We start from the raw sequence: 24,790 nt of genomic DNA on the forward strand, positions 1-24,790 counted from the left end.
GACATCACCAAAGGGCTACACACTCTGGGTTTTTATTTTCCAGTAGTAGTGAGGGATCCACACAGAAATGTCATCCGACTTTTGTCCAGAAACATGCATTTGAAAGACAACACAAATCCACAAAGTCTGTACCTAAAGCTTCCCAGACTGTTTATGAATCACATGTCACTCACCTGTGACTTTGATTTCATTTGTGTGGGCGTCCAAATTGCATGTGACTAGATACAACCTTGCTAAGAAATGATTAAATGAGTCTTGTCTATTAAACCAAAAACAACATTCACTTCAGAGAGGAGGTATTTGTCTACTACTGGGGTTATCTGAGACAGAGCTGTTTTGAAAGAGAAGGCTTAAGGAAAGGGGCACCTCTGGATTCAACTGATAATATTCCAAGGAGACTGCTCCAAATAGGGCAACAGTCACTTAAATTTGGAGGTTCTAGTGTGTTCTTCCTAAAGGGAGCTGTGACATGGTCTACTTCCATAAATATATTGTAAGTCATGCAGTCCTTACACACTCATCTGATCACATATGCATCAGGGCTTCTTATGCCATAATGGTGCTAAATGCACCAGGTAACTTGAAAGTTCAATAACCAAAATTAGATCTTTTAAAATTAGTCATTTCAACTCCTTTCAAACTCAAAATGTGCCTCTTTAACATTAATGTAAGTTATCTGGACTTAAAATTCCCTTTCTTCAATTTTCATTTCTGTGATGTTTAGCAAGCAAAGAGGTTACCAACCCAGACAGGGAAGGGAAAGAAAGAGACAAGACTCTTAGAAGACCCATCAGTTGGTAAAATCATTCAAGTGGTTATAACTATTTAAAATTATAATGCATATTATAGCTCAGATGGTTAAGCATCTGCCTTCAGCTCAGGTCATGATCCCAGGACCCCGGGATCGAGCCCCGCGTCAGGCTCCCTGCTCAGCGGGAAGCCTGCTTCTCCCTCTCCCCCTGCTGCTCCCCCTGCTTGTGCTCTCTCACTCTCTCTGTCGAATAAATAAATAAAATCTTTAAAAAGAATAAAATAAAATTATAATGCATATTAAACTTAGTGAAAAGATGATCTTAGCCTCAGACTACAATTTGTGAAGGAAGCAGTAAGAAAAAGTTGTCAAATCTTGAATTCTGTATCCTATATAAGTGTGTTTAATACAATTCAGGAGATATAATAGTTTTAATGTTTATTATAGGCAGATAAAGCTCATAAAAGCATCTTCATTTGATCTAGGTAAACTTTTCTTGGTCTTAAAACATCATCTGTCAATGCATTTGAGGAAGCCTTAGGCACGTCTACAAGATACTTTAAAAACAATACAAAACCAACATCAGGAAATTTTAAAATTAATTACCTATATTAATTGCAGTTTCTTGTTTATCTCCTGTCAACACCCAGATTTTAATTTCTGCCTTCAATAGAGTTGCTATGGTTTCTGGAACGCCTGCCTGAAGGCGATCTTCTATGGCTGTGGCTCCAAGTAACAGTAAATTCTAGATTGAAAAAGAACTTCGATTACAGATTGGTACATACTTAAGAGCAGCATCAATGACAAAACTGACCCCAAAAGGCAGTCAAAATGTTCTGACAGTTCTCCTATTTCCTTCACATTAAACCTTCATTTGCAGATAATTAATGATATCTTGACGTGGGGCATTTCGAAACTATCTGCAATGTTAGAACCACTTGAAACACATAGGCAACCCAGCATCGACCATTTACTTCTTGGACCATGGGCACGTTAGAATAGAAATCACCTAGCAGTAGAGCATACGGGCAAGTTATCCTGATACGGGCAGATATTCACAGGAGGTGAGCCTTCTCCTCTCACTCCACTGATGAATAACGTACATATTATATTATGGTTAACACAGGAGAAAAACTGATTCTTGACGATGCAAGACTTAGAGACAGCTGATGCTAACATTTCAACAGCCAGAGAAGAAAATATCAAAGTATCTTAAGATTAAGGATTATCAAATGTTGCCTCTGTTAAACTTATTCCAGGCCCACAGAGCCCAGTTCACAGTGAGGATGGGTGTGGATGCATGGGGAGATAAAGACCCATCAGCAGCCTGTACCTTGCCTGCTGGCCTGGCAGATTCCAGAGCCCCAGCACACAGCACCTACCTCCCCTAAGTCCCTCCATGATAGGGCACCATAACTTGATTACCCGACTGTGGGAAAAGAGAACTACCTCTGCTTGGTGCCGCATGGGCCCATCACCTATGTAATCATTTTCTGATTCTAAAAGTAATTTTGCTTTTTTCCAGTAAAGCAGAGCAAATGAACACTTGAATTCTGTTTTACTCCTACCGAATTCCACTAAAGTGACAAACAAGTAAATATAAAACTCAAACAAAAACGGAGTATTAAAAAAGCCAAGAGTAATTTTAAAAAACACGAAGAATGAGAAAAGCTAAGGACTTCAGAGTTTCAGAAACTGGAAAATGAATGGGCCAATGGATGCTGACATGAAACAGAAAAAAGTGAGATCTAGCTGCTAGATTTGAGGGAATCCAATACTAGAAATCTACCTAATGCTTTGGGATAAAATGCAAGGACCAGCAACAACAAAAAGTCAAAGTAGGCAATATGGAGTAGCAATGGCAAAGGTAGCTATTACTAGAATAAGTGTGAAAATGCTTAGAATGAGTAATGTCCAACCAGCCCACGCATTCGGAATGCTCCTATAACTCAACAGGGTGAGCAATCTCATTAAGCCTAATCTTAGGTAAACCCCAAGAGTCATTGACACTGTTTTTGACCTGATACTTCTTAAGATACCATTAACGCTTAGCTAAAGGTGGTTCGACCTTTCAGGTAGCCCATAAAAACTAAGTGTTTCTTAAAGCAAAGAAAGACCTCGTTAAAAGCTAATGGTTAAGATATGTACAGGAAGAGGGAACATGGCTATATAGCAAAACGATTCCTGATCAGAGACTTTGTTCAGTACTCGGTGGAGCCCCTCAGTGGGCATGCAACAACTGTCTCGCGTGTAATCACCTTCTCTATGATCTCATAGCACTCTTCCAGCCGTTGAGCTCTGTCTTTCAGTATGGTGCTGGCTTCTTGATAGACTTTCAGCCACTCCTCATACTCATGCTCAGAGAGGTCGGCGTAAGCCACACAGAGAGTCCTCAAGCCTGCAAAACAGCCACAGTGTATCCAGCGACGGGAGCAAGCAGGATACCCTCCCTCCTAGGTGACATCATGGGGCTCCATTTTAAACCAGCATGCTCAAAAAAATTAAAGAAACTATCAGCTTTTTAGGTCACTCTAATTCAACTTTCACACATCTAAAAAGGGAACTGAAGAACAACTCTAGTGCATTTTGCTGTAAGGCACCTCGTGTATAAATTTGAGAGTACATGGAAGCCGCAGAGTGAACTCCCCACAGCAGAGAAGTACAGGAGCTGGGCATGCCCCTTATGCGCATGTGCAGCAGGCAGGCATCAGCAAATAGAGGTGGCACTGGGTACATGTCAAGACAGCAATAAAAGCCCAACGTGCCATCATGTGGAAGATCCAGGCTTTCTGGCAGACACACGTGTGCACAAACACACACATGCACACACGCGCATGTGCGCGTGGCCATAGAAATGCACAAAGATGAAAACGCAGAGGTCAGCACTTCGGCCAGGCTCCAGCTTCCATCACATTCCCTTGCTGGAAACCCTGACATCAGTGCTATTTGAGGCCTTTCAGAGAACTCCTTTCCTAGTCTCTATGGGCTCAATGAATTATTGTTTCCTCAAGTGATGGATAAGCCAGTGTCATAAGGATAACGAGAGGAAGACAGGGAAATAACCTCATGAATTTTCTGAGAAGAGCAATAATAACTACAAAAGGATTCTACATGTTGTGAACTGGCCTGACTGTTCCTTCCCTACTCCTGGTGAAGAGTCAGCAGAGTCTCAGACAGGTAGCTGAGTGTGGACCCTGGCGCACATCTTGTCACTGCCATAGGCATAGAATGCGGAGGGAGGGGGCCGGAGGGGCACTAGAAAAGTGTATCTTGTGAAGCAAGCCAAGCACCGCACAAAACACACATGTCCATTCAGAACACGACTGCTCCCCCCAAGCATCAGCCACAAACACAAGAAAGTACAACTTGGATGGTTAAAAACATTTCCAAATTTCACTTACCTTCTGTGGCAAAATATTCCAGGTGGCACAGTGTTTCCTCCATGTATTTTGAATCTTTTGAGAGTCTCTCAAAAATGACATTATCCTATAAAGTAGAGAAACACTGTGACTGGCAATCCCTTCAGTAAACCTTCCAGTCAGCATTCTAAACCTAGCTCTGTTTTAATGCTTATCCAGCGTGCATGAGAATACTTGAGTGGGCAAGTAGAAATACAGTCTTGGCCAGATTCAGTCATGAGCTTTGGAAAACAAATCAGGTATAGATGTGTCCAAACAAACACTTTTTGAGGAGAATTGTAAGTGTCAAGAGAATTATCAGGGACACAATGGTACCGACATTTACCCAAATTTGCAAAATACATGCCCACGTTTATAACACCTCTATGCAGAAGTGGAAAGAGTAACAGGCACGTCCTAAATTACTCAAATACCCTCTTGTTTCCTGACCCTGCAGGAGCTCCTAGACAGGGAGTGCACAGCCCACTAGGCACTGAACCCAGTTCCACTAAGAAACACTGAGGAACACAACTCAGAAAAGCTCTCTGTGACGACAAACAAACCACAACAACTAAGAATAGCTGCTAGCGAACACACACACACACGCAATCTCAGAGTAGTTAAAAGATTATCACAGGTCAATATGAATTATTCTATCTTCCCAAAGTCAGAACCCACTGGTGGTGAAATGAGAATCAGAAGTCAAGCTGCAAGGATTTTGCACGACACAGAGAACTGCTGTTTCTGAAACTAACTATTGGCTAAAAGCAAGCTTTTCATGGGCCATCATTGCCACACTGGCCTGAACCACCGCTATCTTCAGTGGGCTTTTACCAGCAAGTCAATTTTATGGCCAATCTGAAAGAGCCCTTCAACCTTGGGCAAACTCAGGGTAGCCACCAAGGGCGCCCTACTACACAAGATACTTCGCCGGTACTTACAGCCCCCTTACAGTAGAGCCGAAGTTGGCCTGAAGGAGTTCGAACAATTACAGACATTCTTTTTCTGTCACTGTAGGGGTAAGAAAGAAAGAAAAAGTCATCATTGGTCTGTATGATAGGACCCATGCCCTATGGTTAAGCACCCAACAAATCAAAAGATGATCTGAGAGCCCTAAAAATGGCAAAGCTCCATTTTCCTTACCTTTTCCTTCAGAGTTGGACTTTAATTGTATATCCACTACTCTTTTATTTATATATAATGGACATAAATCTACTTTTCCCTGCCATGGAAACTCACTAGTACAACTACAGCAGGAGAACAGAAATGGAAAATTTGACCATCTATTATGCACATTTAATTTACTTCTGATAATATTCTGTAAAAGTGTTATTTTGCAGCTCAAAATATTAGTCATCTGCCCAGTAAGCAGCAGAGTGGAAGCTTCAATATAAATCCAGTTAGTTCAAAAGCCCCTTGTTGTGTCTTCTGTTAACTGAAGTAGAAAAAAATTAGAAACTCATAGAACACTCGTGATTCAGCACTGAGGTGTGCCTTATTACTGCCCTCCCCACTCCAACATGGACACTTCTGCACTCTTCTTTCATCGTGACCCACGCTCACTCATGGAGCCTTCAATGGCTCCCCACCGCCTACAGATTCCAGTTCTTGCTGACCTCCACTCACCTCTACCGCCTGGCCTCATCCCCCACGAGCAACTCCCATTCACCTGCAGGTCTCCCCCACACCAGAAGACACACCACGCTCCTTCTCTACACCTTCTGTCCCATGCCTTTTGCAGACATTTCATCCTCCTGAAACACATCCCAACCACAGTGGGTCCCAGACCACCCACCCCTATAAGGAGATTCCCAATGGACTCTTAGCTCCTAAGACTGAGGGATATTCTCTCTCCAGCTTTGTGTAAACTTCCACATCCTAACCCACAGCACTGGGTCTGACCTGGATTTGAATTCTCTCAGCTACCTAGTAGCCAGGGACTCTCAGCAAAATTGTCTACCCAGCATCTCAGTTTCTAAATGTATAAAGCAGGGCTGCCACCAAGTCCTGCGAAGGAGTGTTGTCAGGATTTATGGCATCTGGAAAAAGAGGAGCAACTAAAATGAAATAGAACCACAGCTATAACTACAAACAACCTTTTTACTCGCTCGTATTCTCCCAGAAGTTTTTAATTCATCCTCGTGTCTCTATCCATATTCACCTGTTTTAACCGAATTCCCTTTCCTCCTTCTCGTCCCTGTAATAACTGCTGGTCCCAGTTACCACAGCCACATAACAGCACAGTTTCCAGGACATCCACAAGAGATGGGGCACAAAAGTCCGGAGCAACATTTAGTGTGTTCCTTATCTCCACACACGGGGACTCTGGCCCCTACTCCCCTATATAAACCACTACTCTTATCAACCATCATTCTTTCCCTCTGAATGCCCATCCCCAAGGGCTCTTGACCCACCAAAGTTCAAGTTTGCAGTCCTAAAACCAAAGACTAGGGCTGGAAAGCATTTTCCACAAGAGGGTTAAAAATTGATATTTTTCAAATAGCTTATAAAGCAGACAGAGAAAATGCGTGAATCATTTAACAAAGGTTATTGAAAAAACCCCAATTTTACTAATGGGAAAACATGCTTTTGAGGTAGCAACAGAACCTTGCTCTAGTATTGACATCAAGTTCAATGTTAAGAAGGAAGGAAACAAAACATTAAGATTTTTTTTAATGACAAGGGAAGCAAATGATCCAACAAATATTCCTGGGTCTTAAATTAAATAAACCAAGCTGGAGAAGAATGAGCTGGAATATATACAGCAGAACTGCCCGACTCGGACAAAGCCTTTGACGGGATGGACTGATCTTGTTGGCCTCCGCTCATCAGTTTCCCAGGCCTGGCATGAGAGCACTCAGGATGGAGCCTGAGGCTCGACCTCATGGGACGTGGGAAAAACCAACAGAAATAGGGCCCTCGGCACATACTCCAAACTATGCAGACATGTCTGCAGCTGCTGATGCCAGAACAGCAGGTCTGGAAATCTAAAGAAAGAGGAGGATATGGAAGCATAAGGTTTCATTTGGAAAAAAAAGAAAAATGGCCTACTTCACTTTCTTTAATGAAAGTCACAAATTCCAGAGAGGAGAGGGTTTGTGGAGATATATTTACTAAACTTAATACTTAGGTACTGTATTTAATCATATTATACAATCCTGCAAACACTGGGATGATGTTGTTAAATATATATGGAAGTATTTTATTTCAAGCGCATGAAAGAGAAACATACCTAGAAAATTCCAGGACGTTAAGGATTCCAAATGTCTGTTCCTGTCCCATCTAAAGGAAGAAAAGCAGGCTCTTACCTGAGGTGCAAAGTATTAAAATCTCAAAACAACAGTCTCCCCAAACATAAACCTCTCTGTACACACATCTCCCCATCCCTCCAGCATTTTCTCTCTCTGTATATAATACACATACACGTATGTCCCTCTCTCCCTCTCTCTGTAATGCATACACATACGTACACCTATATTCCCTCTCCCACTCTTCCTCCTCTCCACCTCATTCTCTCTTTCTATCCCCCCCCCCCCCCCCCCCCGCAAAGGCCTTTTCAACAGCTATGGTTTTCCCACAAGCCAGTCCTGTGAGGTCATAGCTCCCCCTTCTGGTAGAAGCTTCTCATTCTTCTCCAGGCTGTCCTAACGGGCTGACAGTCCCTTCCTTCCAAGACTGGAGAACACAGGACACAAGCTACACAGGCCCACCTGAAACCTTGGGGCAGGTCATGCTTCCGAATTCAGAATTTTACACATTTTATAAAAATGTACACATACAGTTATGTGCCATAATTTCCCCAGGGGGGTCTGGGGCAACACCCTGTAATCCAACTCATTAATTTTTTACAGCAAAATGTAGGACTATTCACACCGAGATTAAGACCACAAACCACCGCATGTCAGTTCTGGTTACATTTTGCTGCCATTTGCCTAAGTCCCCAAATATGGGGGAAAAACTTTTAGAATTCAAAGCTTCTTGAATTTTGGATTTGGGATTTAGAAATAAGGATTATGGATCTGTGTAAGATTTTAGGGCAACTAATTAAATGTTATTTTTCTTCAGGTTCTTCAAAGTTGGAACCTCAATATTCTCAATTTTTTCCAGAAGATTCTAGACTATGTGTGTACCATTTTCAAACTCCTTGATCAAACCTGCTCTCTGTTTCCCCAATACATCACAGTGGAAAGAAAGAATGTGGGCTTTGGAGTTCCTTGTGATTTTGAATCCTATGTCTGCCACTAAGTGTGTGGCTTCCTTAGGAATGGTGGTAGCACCTGTCCCTTAGGTTTGAGAGAAGTAATGAATGAAGCAACCTGCAAATTACCAAGTGCACGACTGACACACAGTGGCACCGACCCATCATTACTGCCCTGTCCACAAGTCCCCACGCCTTCTCCTAGCATCCTGAAATACAATCAGGGACCTACCTCATCCAGCTGTCATCGACCTTTATTCCCCTCTTTCTGCAACTACCAGCTCCTTCTCCTCAGCTTGTCCCAACTTGGTCAGATGTCCATTCAGAAATATGCCCACTGGTACCCCACAAATTGGCACGAGTGCTGTGACTGCCAGAAGCCCACCACTTTGCTATCCCATCAACTGCCGTGCAACCATGTGCAGCCCACAGATTCGGCCGTTAAGATGACCGTGGGGCCACATCACGTAAATAGCTAGTAACCAACTCGAGAACGCGTGGTTTGAGGATACTCTGGTATTTATGGTTAAATAGGATTTTAAAGTTATTATTATGAACCTTAACTAGTCAGGTAGTCTTATTTACTCCCAGAAGTAAAGAGGTTAATAAAAAGATGAAGAGGTGCCAATCCACGTTTGGTCAGCATCTACCGCCATGATGACAACACCAGTGGGCTCTCTCTCTAGCTCTCCATATTTATCCGGTACTGTGAGCAAAGTAGAAGCAGCCCGGCTCTCCTCGTCTCTCCCACTTGTGTCCCATCAGTCCACACCCACTCCCAGTCCCCATCACTGCAACACAGAGAAAACAGCAGCACCCATACGACAGAAAACTCCACAGCGAACGTTACAAGTCTCCTCAAACTGAAGGGGGTAAAGACTTCATTTATGAGAAGCTTCTATGAAGGAAATTCGATTCTCAGTTAGTTTGTTCTACTTTAAAGTAAAAAATAATTATGATTTGATCTCTGTACTCCAGAAGACAAGAAACTGAAAGTGCCAAGAAATGGGTGCACTGTAGAAGGTCTGATATTTTCTAGGTTTTGCATATAAGTACAAGAAAAATAGAGTACCGTCAAGTCAGGAATAACAACTTATTATATAAATTAGAAGTGAATTTCAAATGCATTAACAAGGCCTAGAGATACAAGGATGAATGAAGGCAAAGCTGTTACAATCCATGAATCCTCCCCAAATTGAGGGGTGGAGGAAGGCAGAGGAGAAAGAAGGCAGTAACTGCTTCCAAGCCCTCATCAACCCATCCTGCAGCCCTAGAGGGTCAGCATTAAACACACCAGTGCCTGGCCAGTCCTAACCAACAATTTCCCCCGTTGCCCACCTCAAGGGTCCTTATTGGATGTTATTCTTGATTTACATTTTTTCCTATCACCGAATTTCTCTCTCAGGCTTCCTGAGCAGGGAAACTCAAAAATCAATCATAAAATAAATAAACCCCCTTGACCTTAGAGAAAAGAAAAACTACAGATGACAAAGATCTTCAGTGTCAACTCACTTCTCCCCCAGCCAGGGAGACTGAAGCCAGTGCACTGAGGGCCCTACTGTGCAAATTCTCCAGGTGCCAAGGCTGCAAAGACAGAGCCGAAGATCCTGCCCTCAAGATGAGTGGGCCATGTGGTTATTCCCCTGACTGTTGCAGAACAAAGAGCAGGCTGGCTAGCTGCTGTACTACAAATTGTATGAAACAATTGTGGAGAAGCATCTCCAAGAGAGAAAAATGCCTGCAACACAAACATGAATAAGCTGAGAGAATCACGTGATACCTGCAGCTTCGCAACAGATCTAGTTTCTCACAGAAAAAAAAATAGAAATGTAGCTATCATGTTTCCATCAGACATGCTATTTCAAACATAGAGTAAATAAGTAGGTGATGTACAAGGTGAAGAGGTGTCCAGGCTTGTCACTTACTGCTTCTATGATGACCGAGTATGGCGTTCTGGCCGTGAAGACAAAGCCCAGCTTCCTCGCTCCCTTCACCAACGCAGCTTCATCTGTGAATAGAGTTGAGGAGGCATTGACTCATCCCAGCTAATGGTAGAATTCTGTTGAGCATGTGTTATTTTTCAAACTAACCAAGCCCACAGCCGTTGGCGAGGCCTGGCCTCCATGCACAGTGGTAAGGACTCGGGGTTTAGGAGGCACTCGTTCACTCCCAGCACCAGGGTCCTGAGGGCAACACTTCTGTTAGGTGGGAAGATAGGAGTTAAAACTAAGTCATCGGGACAGGAGTGACGGCATGCCTACTATTCTCGGTGGGGGTCAAGTTCCCCCTAAGGAACCTAAATAACATTCCCATGACTTTCTGACTAAACATCTCTGAGTGAGGCAGTGTTTCAGTTCTAGTACGGTGGGATTCAGAGCTCCAGAAAGTGGATTCAAGAGTTAGTACCCAGCTTAGTTCCATCAGCAGTTGGAAAATCTATGAACAAAGAAGCCAGTCCTCCCTCCCCTGAGAGTTTTGTCTAGTGCAGGGTCTTCTGCTAGGAGATGCAAGATGGCCTGGAGTCTCACCCTGCTGTCACAGTGTTACAGGGGTCAGGAGGGCTCAGCACCACCTTTCTGCAGCTTTATCACTTGTCACCATAACCTGTAAACCACATGAGGTCAGAGGAAAACAGTGGGGTCTTTGTGGGGCACGCCGCCAAACCACACCGCCCACAAGTAACTGCAAACACCCGAGTTTCCAGAGAAGGGGACAGCAGGGCACTCCCAGCCCGGAGCCCTCACCTGGGGAGGAGGCCTGGTAGATGATGTTATCTCCATCCTTCTCGGGGACCACGGTGTGGCACACGGCCAGGAGGGTGAGGAACTCCTGTATGCACGGAGCTGTGGGCTACAGACATAAGGGCAAGATCATCTGGTAAAACACTGCAGTTAGATTCAGCCATCCTCTGCTTAGAACCCTGTACTGGCTTCCCACCCCCTTTAGAACAAAGTCGAGATCCTAGCAGGGACTCTGTGTCCCCCGGGATCTGGCAGCTGCTCACCATCCAGTGCCGGCCCCTCCTGCCTCTTCCCTCCTGCATGCTCCACCCACCGCTCCAGTCTGTAGTCCCTCAGACAAGGCTCCACCTGTCCCGCGGCTCATCACCACCCTCCACCCGCCTGCAGCCAATTATCACTCATCCTCCAGGATGTAATTCCACAGTTGCTCCACCTGAGAAATCCACTATCACCTGGTCTTGGAACACCATTCTTGACGGGCTAACCCTGAGGTCAGGTGAGAACAAGGAGGCATGCGCCCTTCCCAGGGCTCCCCCAGCGCCTGCCCCCCTTGTTCCAACACTTCAAACACTCCTGCTGTTCACATGCTTCCCCTCACGTCCATGAGATCTAGGAGCGCTAGCAGGTCATCTGTCTTCCTCAACAGTGTAACCCCAGGCCCCGCAGACAGAAGGCACTCAAATCTATGTTGGATCGAAACACTGAGAATGGACTCACCAAACGGGTGAGCCTTGTTCTTTCTCTTCCATTGTCCTGGCACTTACTCTACATCATGTCTGTTCTTTAACTTAATAATTGCTTAAAATGGGGGCACCTGGGTGGCTCAGTTGGTTGGGTGTCTGCCTTCGGCTCAGGTCATGGTCCCAGGATCCTGGGATCCAGCCCCATGTCAGGCTCCCTGCTCAGTGGGGAGTCTGCTTCTCTCTCTCTCTCTGTCCCTCCCCCCTCCCCGCTCGTGCTCTCTCTCACTCTCTCTCTCAAATAAATAAAATATTTTAAAAAATAATAATAATTGCTTAAAACCTGTAAGGCAGTGCATCCCATGCCTATTACTTAAAAAAAAAAAAAAAAAAAAAGAACAATCCTGGATATCTATTTAATATATTTCTCCCATCCCACACACACACTCCTTACAGTTTTCATTGGGATTAGACTAGGACATCTTAATACTGTTTACCCATCTAAGAATACAGAATGCCTTCCTATTTATTAAAGGCTTTTAACACTTCTAAATATATGTCTTGGCATATTTTCTTCTTAATTAATTTTTTATTCATTCAAAAAATATCTACATGTCTACCATACATGAGGCACTGCACTAGGCATTTTATCTACTGCTTTTTATATCATGAATAGAATCTTATTTCTATTACATTTCACAAGTGTCCATTCAGATGTAAGTAAAAACACTGAATTTGATAAATGAATTTCATGTCCAATTGTAATTAACCTTTTGCTGGTTCCCCAAGTTTCAGTGGACTCTCCTGGGTTTTAAGGCAGCCAATTATTGTATCATCCACAGATGATGATGTTTTCCTTTTCTTTTCTAACATATACACTTGAGTTCTTACTTGCCCACTTGGGCTAGCGCTTTCAGGAGGATGTTCAAAGCCAGGGGTGACATCAGGCCTCCTTGTCCTTGGGTTATTTTAATGCCAAGGTCTTTAATTTTTCACTGTTTGATAGGCAGCTGGCTATGCATTCAAGAGAGATTTGTATTTGCACATTCAGGAAACAACTCTGTGTTTTCTAATTTTTGCAGAGTTTTTGTCTTGGCTTTTTAGTCACAAATGGACAGTGACTAATATTTTAAAACATTCGTAGTTTCTCCTCTGACCTGTTAATATGATTTAAGAGCAGATGTATGGAAGAAAATAACTGTTCACATGGCTACTTCTTATCAGTCTTCAGGAAAAGGACATGCACAATTATAGTTCAGTGAAATCAAGTAAGTTAGGGGATTTACAGGTTCCCCAAGGTCTATACTACAAAAATGCTAAGAAATTTTACCCAAAAGTACTGTGACGATTGGGCTTCGATTCCAGATTGCCTTCCCCACCTGCAAACCTCTCCTCATATCTCACTGGCCAAAACTGTGTCAGGCTCCACACCCCTGACCTAAGCACTGTTACTGGAACCAAGTCCCCAAACCACCTAACCACATCTCACCCAACAGGGTGCTGGGAATCAACCACGGTGACGTCAGGTAATGGAATCTTTTGCTGAAGTGAAAAGTGACCATCTCTAGGAATATTAGTTATTAGCGTTTAGGGGATATACTTACAACATAATGTTAATTTCTTGAGAAGGCAGGATAAAAAAAATTATATACAGTATGATCTCTGTGTTTTTATGTGAGTGTTCCCATGTATGGAAAGGAATAGATTGAAATGTTAACAGTAATTTGCAGCAAAGGACAAAAAGGAATTTAGGGGATTAAAAAAATATTTCTCTTTATATGAGAGTTTTCTGCAGTGAAAATAAATTGCTTTTTATGGAGAGGCCACCACTCCTTCCAAGTTTCTGAGAGTCATCACAGCAGCTTAAGAGAACTGGCCCTCCAAGAGAGGCATTCTGTTGACTGCCAACAACAGAAGAGTCCCGTGTTCCAACACACTCTCCCTTGTGCTGCTTTCTGTCACGCCTCGCTCTCAGGCACGCTGTCCCAGTCCTTACTGGTGTGGATTACCAGGCCCTGCAGCCCCTTCAGTGAATAATCCCTCTTCCAAACTGGCAGGGCCATCTTTGCCCCTGTCTGCCGTGCTGAAATTGGTCCCCCGGCTTGATCTAGGGGCTAAGGTGGGAGGTGGGGACAGACCCTGAGGAAGATACGCAGTTTCTGGCAAGACATCTTCTTTAGCTGAGACCTGGTCATGGGAGCACGGGGAAGCTACCATCTTCTATGAAGGGCCTTAGACCACTTCTGCAGGCCCACATGTTCCAGAAGAATCTGGGGGTCTCAGGAGCTCAGATGCATCTACCCAGGAGACCCCAACCCTAGTCCCAGGGTGTCCTTCCTACTAGACTTTGGTGCAGATGATTTTGTGAGGCTGCCAATTCTGCCCTTCTAAGAAGTTCTGCCAATTTTACAATTAGGTCTTGGGCCTGCTCTTTGGCAGTATTGGCCTCAGTGTCAGGGGTTGAAGGAAATATTGAAAGGCTGCCAAGGACGAGTCTGACTTCCATAGAGGGCCTTACATTGGTAATTCATTGACCTGGGATTATTGTTCTCTCTCTCTGATGTAAATGGTGATCAGCAACAACCAGTTCCACAGACAATTCAATGAGATAGAAACACATATATAAAAATGTCATATGTGGAAAGGAAAAAAAAAAAGATTGCTTTCTCCTGCATCTGTGAACTATGAAGTCCAGCACATCACCTCATCCCATAGTGAAACATGAAAGAGGATCTTTGATTTCATAGCAAATAGTAAAATATTTCTGAGAGCTATAAAGAGGAGTTGCACACACTCTCAAATTAAGTTTCCACTTGGAGTGGTAGGACAGACAACATTCCTAAAGATAAAAAGAAAATCCCTAAGACAAAGCCATTCTAACTTTGGTTCTCTAGTTAACCTGACATTCTATAATAAATTAGAGAAAGGAGATGAACTCCATTTGCAGTCTGTGGATGTTTGTAATCTATTTTAAACAAGTGCTCCGTGTTTGAAAATAACTTCTTTTTCTGTAACTTCCGAGAAAAGCCTTTTATAACTTCAAAGAACTGATTGTTGAAGACTATATACATGTATGTATGCATATATATGTATATATATCTTTTTAGAAGTTAATTTTATGTGTTGAAAAATATACATACACTCTATCATTTTAACCATCTATAAGTGCATGATTCAGGGGCATTAAAAACATTCACATTGCTGTGTACCCACCAATATATCTATACCCAAAACTTCCATCTTCCCAACAAACTCTGTACCCATCAAAGAGTAACTCCCTGTTCTCACTATTCCCTAGCCCCTAATAACCTCTATTCTGCTCTGTCTCTATGAATTTGCCTATTTTAGGTACCTCATAATCATAAAATATTTGTCTTCCATTTAACAGATTTTAATCTGCACGAAATGCTTTATATATCTAGAAATGAGTATTTTTTATTTGATAAATATAAAAATAGAAAACTAGGCATGTATAAAATTGGCACACCAAAGCACAGCTATAAAGTATTTAAATGTACATATATAAACAATTTCTTCTTGAAGACTCAACTCAAAAGTTCCAGGCATAAGCATTCAAAAAAAAAAAAAGTTGTATGATCTTCCTTGGTAAATCTTTGGGAAATTATCCCACCAATAGGAAGTCATGGGTTAGCAATGTAATCAAAGGACCACATGAACCATTCCTTGAAATTTTCCATAGGTTGATTCTTTAATAGGAAAATTCCATTTTGGCTATCAGCCCACACAAAGCTTAAAACATAGTCATAAAGGACCCAGAAAATCAAAAATGATGACCCAGGAAAAACAAAAATTCTGTAGCAGATGGAAGTACTCTCTTGGGAGGAAAGTAAAGGTTTTCTTGGTCCAAATGCTTTCATTTTAGTCAATGGTCCCAAGACAATTAAGAATGTGGGATATCCATAGGCTAAAATCCTGAAATGTTTCTTCCCTTTCTTCAACCATATTTTGGCAAAATAACCAAGTGATCTAAGAAGCTCTGTATTTAAAATGTTTTAAAAATCCATTAGGTACACTTAATCCAATCTCACACTTTCTGAAAGAAAAATATTGGAGCCTATGGTCTTCATTATTTATAGTTGAGCTAGATGTTAAATGTCAATGAGATAATTCACAGAGTAGCCAAGATGAAGAACACTTCAGAAGGCTTCAGATGAACATAGTTTTAAAAAACGTTGAACGTAGGCAAGTAGGCTTTTACTAAAAAATTAGAAAATAAGTTCTCCAATCCATGGCCACATTATGCATTTAAAGAACTGTGAGTGTCCAGATGATTAAAATAGCCTTTAAAGTCTTCATGTTTTCATTGATGCTTATGGTAACCTAAGTCAGGGCTTCCTTTTCATAAGGGCTGCATCTGCCCCTACTCTCAATGGCCTTCCCACTGGAATAAAAGGAAATCTGGCTCAGAAGAGTAGAAGGTGAGGAGGAAAAGGAAGAAAAAAGGAGCTCACTAACTTCTCTAAGAGTGGGGTTCCTTCCAAAAACGCCTGCCATTGTCCATGGGACAGGAAATGCCCATTAGAGGATCCTGATCCAAGCTCAGATGTCCACTCAAAGGTCAAGAGAGGACAGGCTAGAGAAGAGCATGTAATCAGCGGTCAAAAACCCAGCACACACACATGGGTTCAGTTTTGAAGAGAACGTCTTGTATGTGTATATAAATTAACTGAGCTCAGTATTTCAAGATTCCAAAAATAGAGATCCCAGCAGCAAATAGAGTGTGTCTCCCAATGATCTCTTCTCCAAATGAGATTTGCCCCCTGTCCACTGGTTTTCTATACCAGCCCACATGTTAGGTGAATGAAATACCATCCAGTGTGGGTGCCCACAATGCCCACATTGCAACAATTATGTTAGCCTTAACACCCACCAAAGAGATAAGACTCCTTTATCTACACAAAACAAAATCACCTTCTCAGGGAGTGTTACCATACCTATTCCTATGATGCAAAGGTATACAATGGCGCCTAGTGATTTTACATCTGTAGAAATCCCTTGAGTGTTTTTTATTCATCTCTTTCCCTAGTTCCTACAAAGGTGACTGATATAAACTACCAAGATGAATGAATAGATAAGTGAGTCTCTTACTTAAACAGGGATCCACTCATGTCCTGCTGTTCCTGAGCCCACACTGGGATCCCGAGGTACTCCATGCACTAGGCTCACCTCACTTCCTCTGCTGCTTTCTCACCTACTGATCTGGGCCAGGAAAACAAACTTCCTGAAAGGAGACTGACAGCAGTTTCCTAAGCCTCTAGGACACCCTTCCACCTTCTTACCCATTCACCACCCCAACCCAAACAGACACATTTAGGCAACCTAAACACTCTCTGAGTACTATTTGAGAATACCCGAGTCCTCTTTTCCGAAAGCAAGTCCTCACAGGGCCCATGTGTCCTCTGACATCCTTGATTAAAGGTACCCTCCTCTACAAAAGTTTCTTCTGAGATGCCACTCTTCTACTTGGAGAACCTCTAGCCTAGTAGTTGGACCTATCTCTAACATCAAAATTCAAAAAAAAGACCACATCCATGCCTGTGAGGGTGACACAGAGCATGGACTTCAGCAGCACCCACTGTGTGATCTGGGACCACTACAGCAGCATCACAGGGGGCTGAAGCAGAATGTCTGCATCCTAGCCTGTGGACATGGGTACCTTACACACTCACATTTGAGAACCATGGCTGGGAAGGTTTTAGCATCAACAAATGGGCAAGTGCAGTGGAGAACAGGAAATTTCCTCACTGTGAATTCAGAGAAAGTCTTAAAAATATTTGTACCTTAACAAAACTTTGGAATGATAAAGTTTTAATTTTGTTCACGTGTACCTAACTTTGAAAATTTTTCAGAAAAAAATAATATCAGGTCTAATCTATACTGATTAAACTGGTTACAAAATGCTTCGATCATTAAATACTTTTCTAAGTCAGTATTTTTCAAAGTAGCTTTTAAAACGAATTTAGGCTATCCTATAGTTAATCCTGGTTTGTTGGAATAGTTGAGATAATGTGATGTCATAGTTAAGAATCCAACAGACTAAGGTTCTGAGTCTCATTTCTAGATTTGTTTGCTGGTAACTCTTGGCCAACTCAATATTTTCACACAGCTTCCTGTCACCTCTCTGGGGTGACTCAAGTGCTAAAGGAAATACACATCAAATGTTTGGCACACAGTAGGATGCTATAAATGCTACATGTTGTTCTGCCTTACTTTCCTTCCCTAAATTATCCTGGTCCAAGCATATTGAGATTGCTTTTCCAAAATGCATGACCTGTTAGATTCACAACTGTGAATAGTACTACAGAAATCTTAAAAAGCAAAAGAAATCCACAATGTTAGAGAATTCCATGGTAAGACTCATCTCAATCTTGATGTGCAACTTTCTATCTTCACCACATATTTAATTCAGCTTTTCATTAACTTATCCAGAGTGTTAACCACATACTATTTATTTAAGATCACTTCCCTGAATACTAACACCAGAAAAGTAAAACTGCGTCTCTTCCCCAAGGTCTAAAATTGCAAATTTCAAGACACTACACATACACATAAATAGAAGTGCACCATAAGCTATGTAATGTCCTAGAAGCAAAATGGTGGCCTTACGTGATGATCTTCGATGTTCTTCAAGAGCCTCGGGTCATCAAAGTCACATGAGTCACTAGGGGGAGGAGGCATCCGGCTGTGAGAGAGACAAGAAAATATTTATTCAGTTCAGAAGTTCCTTTAAAATTAGCCCAAACGTAGTACGAATCTGTCTTCAAGAAGAACTACACCTAAAAAGCCTATAGATTTATATTAAACTTTTAAAGATTTGGAATACTGTATATTATTTCAAACCTTGAGACAGAAAAATTTAGCCCTACTATAAGCAAAATATTTTATAAGTTGCTATAAACAATGACATAGTTATAAGGAGAAGAAACAGGCAGGGGTCAACACTTTGTCACTTTGGTTGGTCTGTTTAACTCCTACCATGGAAAACTTCAGAGTATCTGCTCAAAGTAGGTAAAATAAGAGGAATGATTGCATCACATCTGTGCAATCATTTATGGCCAGAGCTCATATGTAGGAGAGAGAAGGAGGCAAATCATTTTGAGGAAGGAAGCTTGATATGATGGCTGTGTGCTATCACACTGAAGAAAGTATGAACGGTTAAGTATATTCCTGTATTCCCACTTCCTCCTGAATCTCCTTCTTCAGGACAAAGACAATGGAAGAAGTGACCACAGTCAAGGTGATGTCAGTCTGAACTCTGGTTGTCAGAGTTTTAGTACAGCAGAAACCAGCAGCTTACAAGGGGAAGTGCCTAGAATGCAAGCTGATGCCCCCAGCAGAACCTTGGGAATGCTGAGGAAATGGCAGCCAGAGGTACCTGTCTGATAAGGGGAACGTGGGAAGTAGGAGGGGTTCCAAGTCCATCTGAGGAAGAGTCAGCCTGCAGGAACCCTCCCTCATCCCTTGCAGCCAGGTAACTAAACCTTTTGCACCCAGCAAGCCATGGAAGGCTTATCATTTAGAGTAAACAGTCGGTCCTGGCTGATCATCCCATAGGGAAACCAGTCAGACATCAACTACACTGTCTCCCCTACACACACAGCCCTGCCAATCAGCTTTGTTAGTATATAAATCTTAAAATATGAGCATATATCATCACTAATCCTAAGAGAAATGCAAATCAAAACCAAAATGAGATGCCACTTTACACCCACTGGGATGGCTATTATAAAATAGTAAAGAAACAGAAATTAACAAGTGTCATGAGGATATGGGAAAACTGTGTGTTACCGACAGGAATGTAAATGGTACAACTGCCGTGGAAAACAGTTTGGTGGTTCCTCAAAAAGTTAAAAATTACCACACAACCCACCAATCCCACTTCTAGGTATATACCCATAAAAACTGAAAGCAGAGATTCAGATACTTTTATACCAAAGTTCATAACAGCATTATTCATACTAGAAAAGGTAGAAAAAGTCCAAATTCCCATCACCAGATGAATGGATATACAAAATATGGTAAACACACACAATGAAATATTATTCAGCCTTTAATGAGAATAAAATTCTGGTCTATGCTGCAATATGTATGTTACAACTTTGAAGACATTATGCTAAGAAGTGGGGAGTGAGTTGGAAGTACTAAATGAAGGACTTGCTATTTTTTGTTAAATCCCTGTAGTTCCACTACACTTTTAACACCATATTCATGTTTAAAATTTTAATTTGGTTCTCTCTTGGAATAACAACTATGAAATTTTATTTATAAAATATTCAGATAAAAATGTAATACAGAATTGTTCCTTCCCACTAAAGCATCAAGAAGTGCTAGAATCTACTTACCAAAAATCATCTGACGATGGTTCTCTTGTCAATTCTGGAAAATGACTGCCAGAAAGAGGGAAATAGCTGGTCACAAAACTGTAATCAAAAGGGGCACTCACACAAAAACATTCTCCAGGATAGATCATAGATAGGCCATGAAATAGTCTCCATAAATTTAAGAAAACTGAAGTCCTATCAAGCATCATTTCCACCTATAATGGTATGACTAGAAAACAATTACCAGAATGAAACTGAAAATTCACAAATATGTGGGGACTAAACAATATGCTTCTGAACAACCAATGGGTCAAAGAAGAAATCAAAAGAGAAATCAGAAAATATGTTGAGACAAAAGAAAAATGGAAATACAACATAGTAAAACTTATGTAGCAAAATCAGTTCTAAGAAGGAAGTTCATAGTGACAAATGCCTACATCAAAAGTCAAGGGAAATCTCAACCTAATTTTACACCTCAAAAAATTAGAAAAGAAGAAAAATGAAGCCCAAAGTTAGTATAAGGAAGAAAGTAGTAAAGATTAGAGCAGAAATAAATGAAATAGAGGGGGAAAAGACAATAGTAAAGATCAATGAAACTAAGAGCTGGTACTTGGAAAAGATATACAAAATTGACAAACCTTTAGCTAGACTCACCAAGAAAAAAAGAGAACTCAAAATCAGAAATAAAGGAAGAGAAATTACAACTGATAACACAGAAATACAATGGATCATAAGACACTACTATGAACAATTTATACCAACAAATTGGACAACCTATAAGAAATGGATAAATTCCTAGAAACATACAACAGACGAAGACTGAATCATGATGAAACAGAAAATCTTAGATTGATTACTGGTAAGGAGATTAAGTCAGTAATCAATAACCTCCCAACAATCAAAAGTCAGGTTCAGACAGCTTCACTGGTGATTTCTCCCAAACATTCAAAGAAGAACACCAATCCTTATCAAACTCTTCCTAACAATAGGAGAGAAACCCAAACTCATTTTACAAGGTCAGTATTACCCTGATACCAAAATCAGACAAGGGCACCACAAGAAAAGAAAATTAGAGGCCAATACATGTGATGAACATAGATGCAAAAATCCTCAGCAAAGCAATAGCAAACTGAATTCAACAATACATTTTAAAAAATCATACACCATGATCCACTGAGATTTATTCCAGGGATACAGCAATGGTTCAACATCTGCACTCAATCAATGTGACACACCACATTAACACAATGAAGGATAAAAATCATATGATCATTACACTAGCTGCAGAAAAAGCATTAGACAAAATTCAATATCCATTTATGATAAAAACTCTCAACAAGGTGGGTATAGAGGGAACATACATCAACATAATAAAGGCCATATATGACAAGCCCACAGCTAACATCATACTCATTAGTGAAAAGCTAAAAGCTTTTCCTTGAAGATCAGGAACAAAAAGATGCCCACTCTTGCCGCTTTTATTCAACACAGCAGTGGATGTCTTAGCCACAGCAATTAGGCAAGAAAAATGAAAGGCACCCAAACCAGACACAAGTAAAATTGTCACTATTTAGAGATAACATGATACTATATATATACAGAAACCCCTAAAGAATACACCAAATAACTGTGAGAATAAATGAATTTAGTACAGCTGCCGGATACAAAATCAATGCAGAAAGGTCTCTTGTATTTCTATACATTAATAATGAACTATTGGAAATTTTAAAAATCCCTTTTACAATTGCATCAAAAAAAATGCCTAGGAATAAATTCAACCAAGGAGGTGAAAAACCTGTATACTGAAAACTGTAAGACATGAAAGAAATTGAAGATAAAATAAATGGATAAAGGGCTAGTATCCAAAATCTATAAAGAACTTATTAAACTCAACACCCAAAGAACAAATGATCCAATCAAGAAATGGGCAGAAGACATGAACAGACATTTCTGCAAAGAACACATCCAAATGGCCAACAGACACATGAAAAAGTGCTCAACATCGCTTGGCATCAGGGAAATCCAAATCAAAACCTCAATGAGATACCACCTCACACCAGTCAGAATGGCTAAAATTAACAAGTCAGGAAATGACAGATGTTGGCAGGGATGTGGAGAAACGGGAACCCTCCTACACTGTTGGTGGGAATGCAGGCTGGTGCAGCCATTCTGGAAAACAGTATGGAGGTTCCTCAAAAAGTTGACAATAGAGCTACCATATGATCCAGCAATTGCACTACTGAGTATTTACCCCAAAGATACAAATGTAGGGATCTGAAGGGGTACGTGCACCCCGATGTTTATAGCAGCAATGTCCACAATAGCCAAACTATGGAAAGAGACAAGATGTCCATCGACAGATGAATGGATAAAGAAGATGTGGTATATATATACAATGGAATATTATGCAGCCATCAAAAGGAATGAAATCTTGCCATTTGCAACAACGTGGATGTAACTGGAGGGTATTATGCTGAGCAAAATAAGTCAATCAGAGAAAGACATGTATCATATGACCTCACTGATATGAGGAATTCTTAATCTCAGGAAACAAACTGAGGGTTGCTGGAGTGGTGGGATGTGGGAGGGATGGGGTGGCTGGGTGATAGACATTGGGGAGGGTAGGTGCTATGGTGAGCGCTGTGAAGTGTGTAAGACTGTTGAATCACAGACCTGTACCTCTGAAACAAATAATACATTATATATTAAAAAAAAAAAAAAAAAAAGATAGCAGGAAGGGAAGAATGAGGGGGGGAAATCGGAGGGGGAGACAGACCATGAGAGACTATGGACTCTGAGAAACAAACTGAGGGTTCTAGAGGGGAGAGGGGTGGAAGGATGGGTTAGCCTGGTGATGGGTATTAAAGAGAGCACGTTCTTTATGGAGCACTGGGTGTTATACGCAAACAATGAATCATAGAACACTACATCAAAAACTAATGATGTAATGTATGGTGATTAACATAACATAATTAAAAAAAATAAAAAATAAATGGAAAGATACTCATGCTTGTAGACTAGAAAAATTTATATTGTTAAAATGTCCATACCACCCAAAGCAATCTACAGAGTCAATCCAATCCCTACCAAAATTCCAACAGCATTTTTCACAGAAATAGAACAAACAATTCTAATTTATATGGAACTACAAAGACCCAAATTGCCAAATGAATCTTGAGAAACAAAAACAAAGCTAGGGGCATCACAAGTCTGATTTCAGACTATATTACAAAGCTATACTAATCAAAATGGTACAGTATTGGCATAAAAACAGACTCCTATAGATCAATGGAACAGAAAACAGAGCCCAAAATTAAGTCCACACACTTAGGGTCAGTTAATTTCTGACAAAAGTGCCAAGAATATTTAATGGGGAAGAAACAATCTCTTCAATAAATGAGAAAACTGGCCAGCTACATGCAAAATAATCAAACTGGACCACTATCTTATACCATATACAAAAATTAACTCAAGATGGACTAAAGACTTTCATGTTAGACCTGAAACTATAAGAATCCTAGAAGAAAATGTAGGTAGTAAGCTCCTTTAAACTGGTCTTGGTAATGATTTTTTTGCTCTGACACCAAAAGCAAGGCAGCAAAAGCAAAAATAAACAAGTGTGGGACTACATCAAACTAAAAACTTCTGCACAGCAAAGGAAATCATCAACAAAATGAAAAGGCAACCTACCTATGGGAGAAAATACTTGTAAATCCTATACCTGGGAAGGGGTTAATATCATATAGATATATATATAGATATATATATCTCCCCATACTACTCAATAGCAAAAAAACAAAAAAAACAAAAAAACAATCTGATTAAAAATGGGCAGATCTGAGTAAACATTTTTCCAAAGAAGATACACAGAAGGCCAACAGATACATGTAGATTTGTTCAACATCACTAATCATCAGGGAAATGAAAATCAAAACTATAATGAAAGATTACCTCCTACCTGTTAAAATGGTTAGAAGAAATAACAAGTGTTGCCAAAGATGTGGAACTCTTGTGTGCTATTGGTGGGAATGTAAATTGGTACAGCTGCTATGAAAAACCATATGGAGATTCCTCAAAAAATTAAAAATAGAACTACCATATGACCCAGCAATTCCAATTTGGGATATTTATCCAAACAAAATGAAAATATTAACTCAAAAGGGTATATGCACCCCATGTTCACTGCAGCATTATTTACAATAGTCAAGCTATAGGAACAACCTCAGTCTATCAATGGATGAATGGATAAAGAAAATATGGCACATATACACAATGGAATATGATTCAGCCATAAAAAGGAAATCTTGCCATTTGGGACAACATGGATGGACCTTGATGCTATTATGCTAAGTGAAATAAGTCAGACAGAGAAAGACAAATACCACATAATTTTACTTATATGTGCACTCAAAAAAAAAAAAAAAAAAAGGCAGCAGCAGCTCATAGATACAGAGCACAGGTTAGTGGTTGCCAGAGGCAGGAGGTAGGGAATGGTCAAAATGGGTGAAAGGGGCAAAAGGTACAAACTTCCCTTTATAAAATAAATAAGTCACAGGAATTTAACATACAACATTAAGACTGTAGTTAATAATAAATACTATATTGCATATTTGAAAGTTGTTAAAAGAATAGACCTTAAATGCTGCATCACAAGAAAAAATAAATTTTACTAGATTTATT

At 40.8% G+C, this 24,790-nt stretch overlaps 1 protein-coding gene across 3 annotated transcripts in view; it reads right to left on the bottom strand.

Annotated features, from left to right (window-relative positions):
• LOC118544814 (phospholipid-transporting ATPase IB) overlaps window positions 1-24,790 on the bottom strand; it is a 581,647-nt gene that overhangs the window by 391,262 nt on the left and 165,595 nt on the right. For all 3 annotated transcript variants that reach the window (XM_078070549.1, XM_078070551.1, XM_078070550.1), the window contains exons 15-23: window positions 20,132-20,176; window positions 18,396-18,471; window positions 11,092-11,197; window positions 10,273-10,355; window positions 7,382-7,431; window positions 5,091-5,160; window positions 4,153-4,237; window positions 3,010-3,149; window positions 1,358-1,496 (exon numbers count right to left, since the gene is read on the bottom strand). In XM_078070549.1, the coding sequence (XP_077926675.1) occupies window positions 1,358-1,496; window positions 3,010-3,149; window positions 4,153-4,237; window positions 5,091-5,160; window positions 7,382-7,431; window positions 10,273-10,355; window positions 11,092-11,197; window positions 18,396-18,471; window positions 20,132-20,176 (794 nt within the window). The remainder of the gene's footprint in view (window positions 1-1,357; window positions 1,497-3,009; window positions 3,150-4,152; window positions 4,238-5,090; window positions 5,161-7,381; window positions 7,432-10,272; window positions 10,356-11,091; window positions 11,198-18,395; window positions 18,472-20,131; window positions 20,177-24,790) is intronic.

Source organism: Halichoerus grypus, chromosome 4 (assembly GCF_964656455.1).
Source record: "Halichoerus grypus chromosome 4, mHalGry1.hap1.1, whole genome shotgun sequence".
Lineage (NCBI taxonomy): Eukaryota > Metazoa > Chordata > Mammalia > Carnivora > Phocidae > Halichoerus > Halichoerus grypus.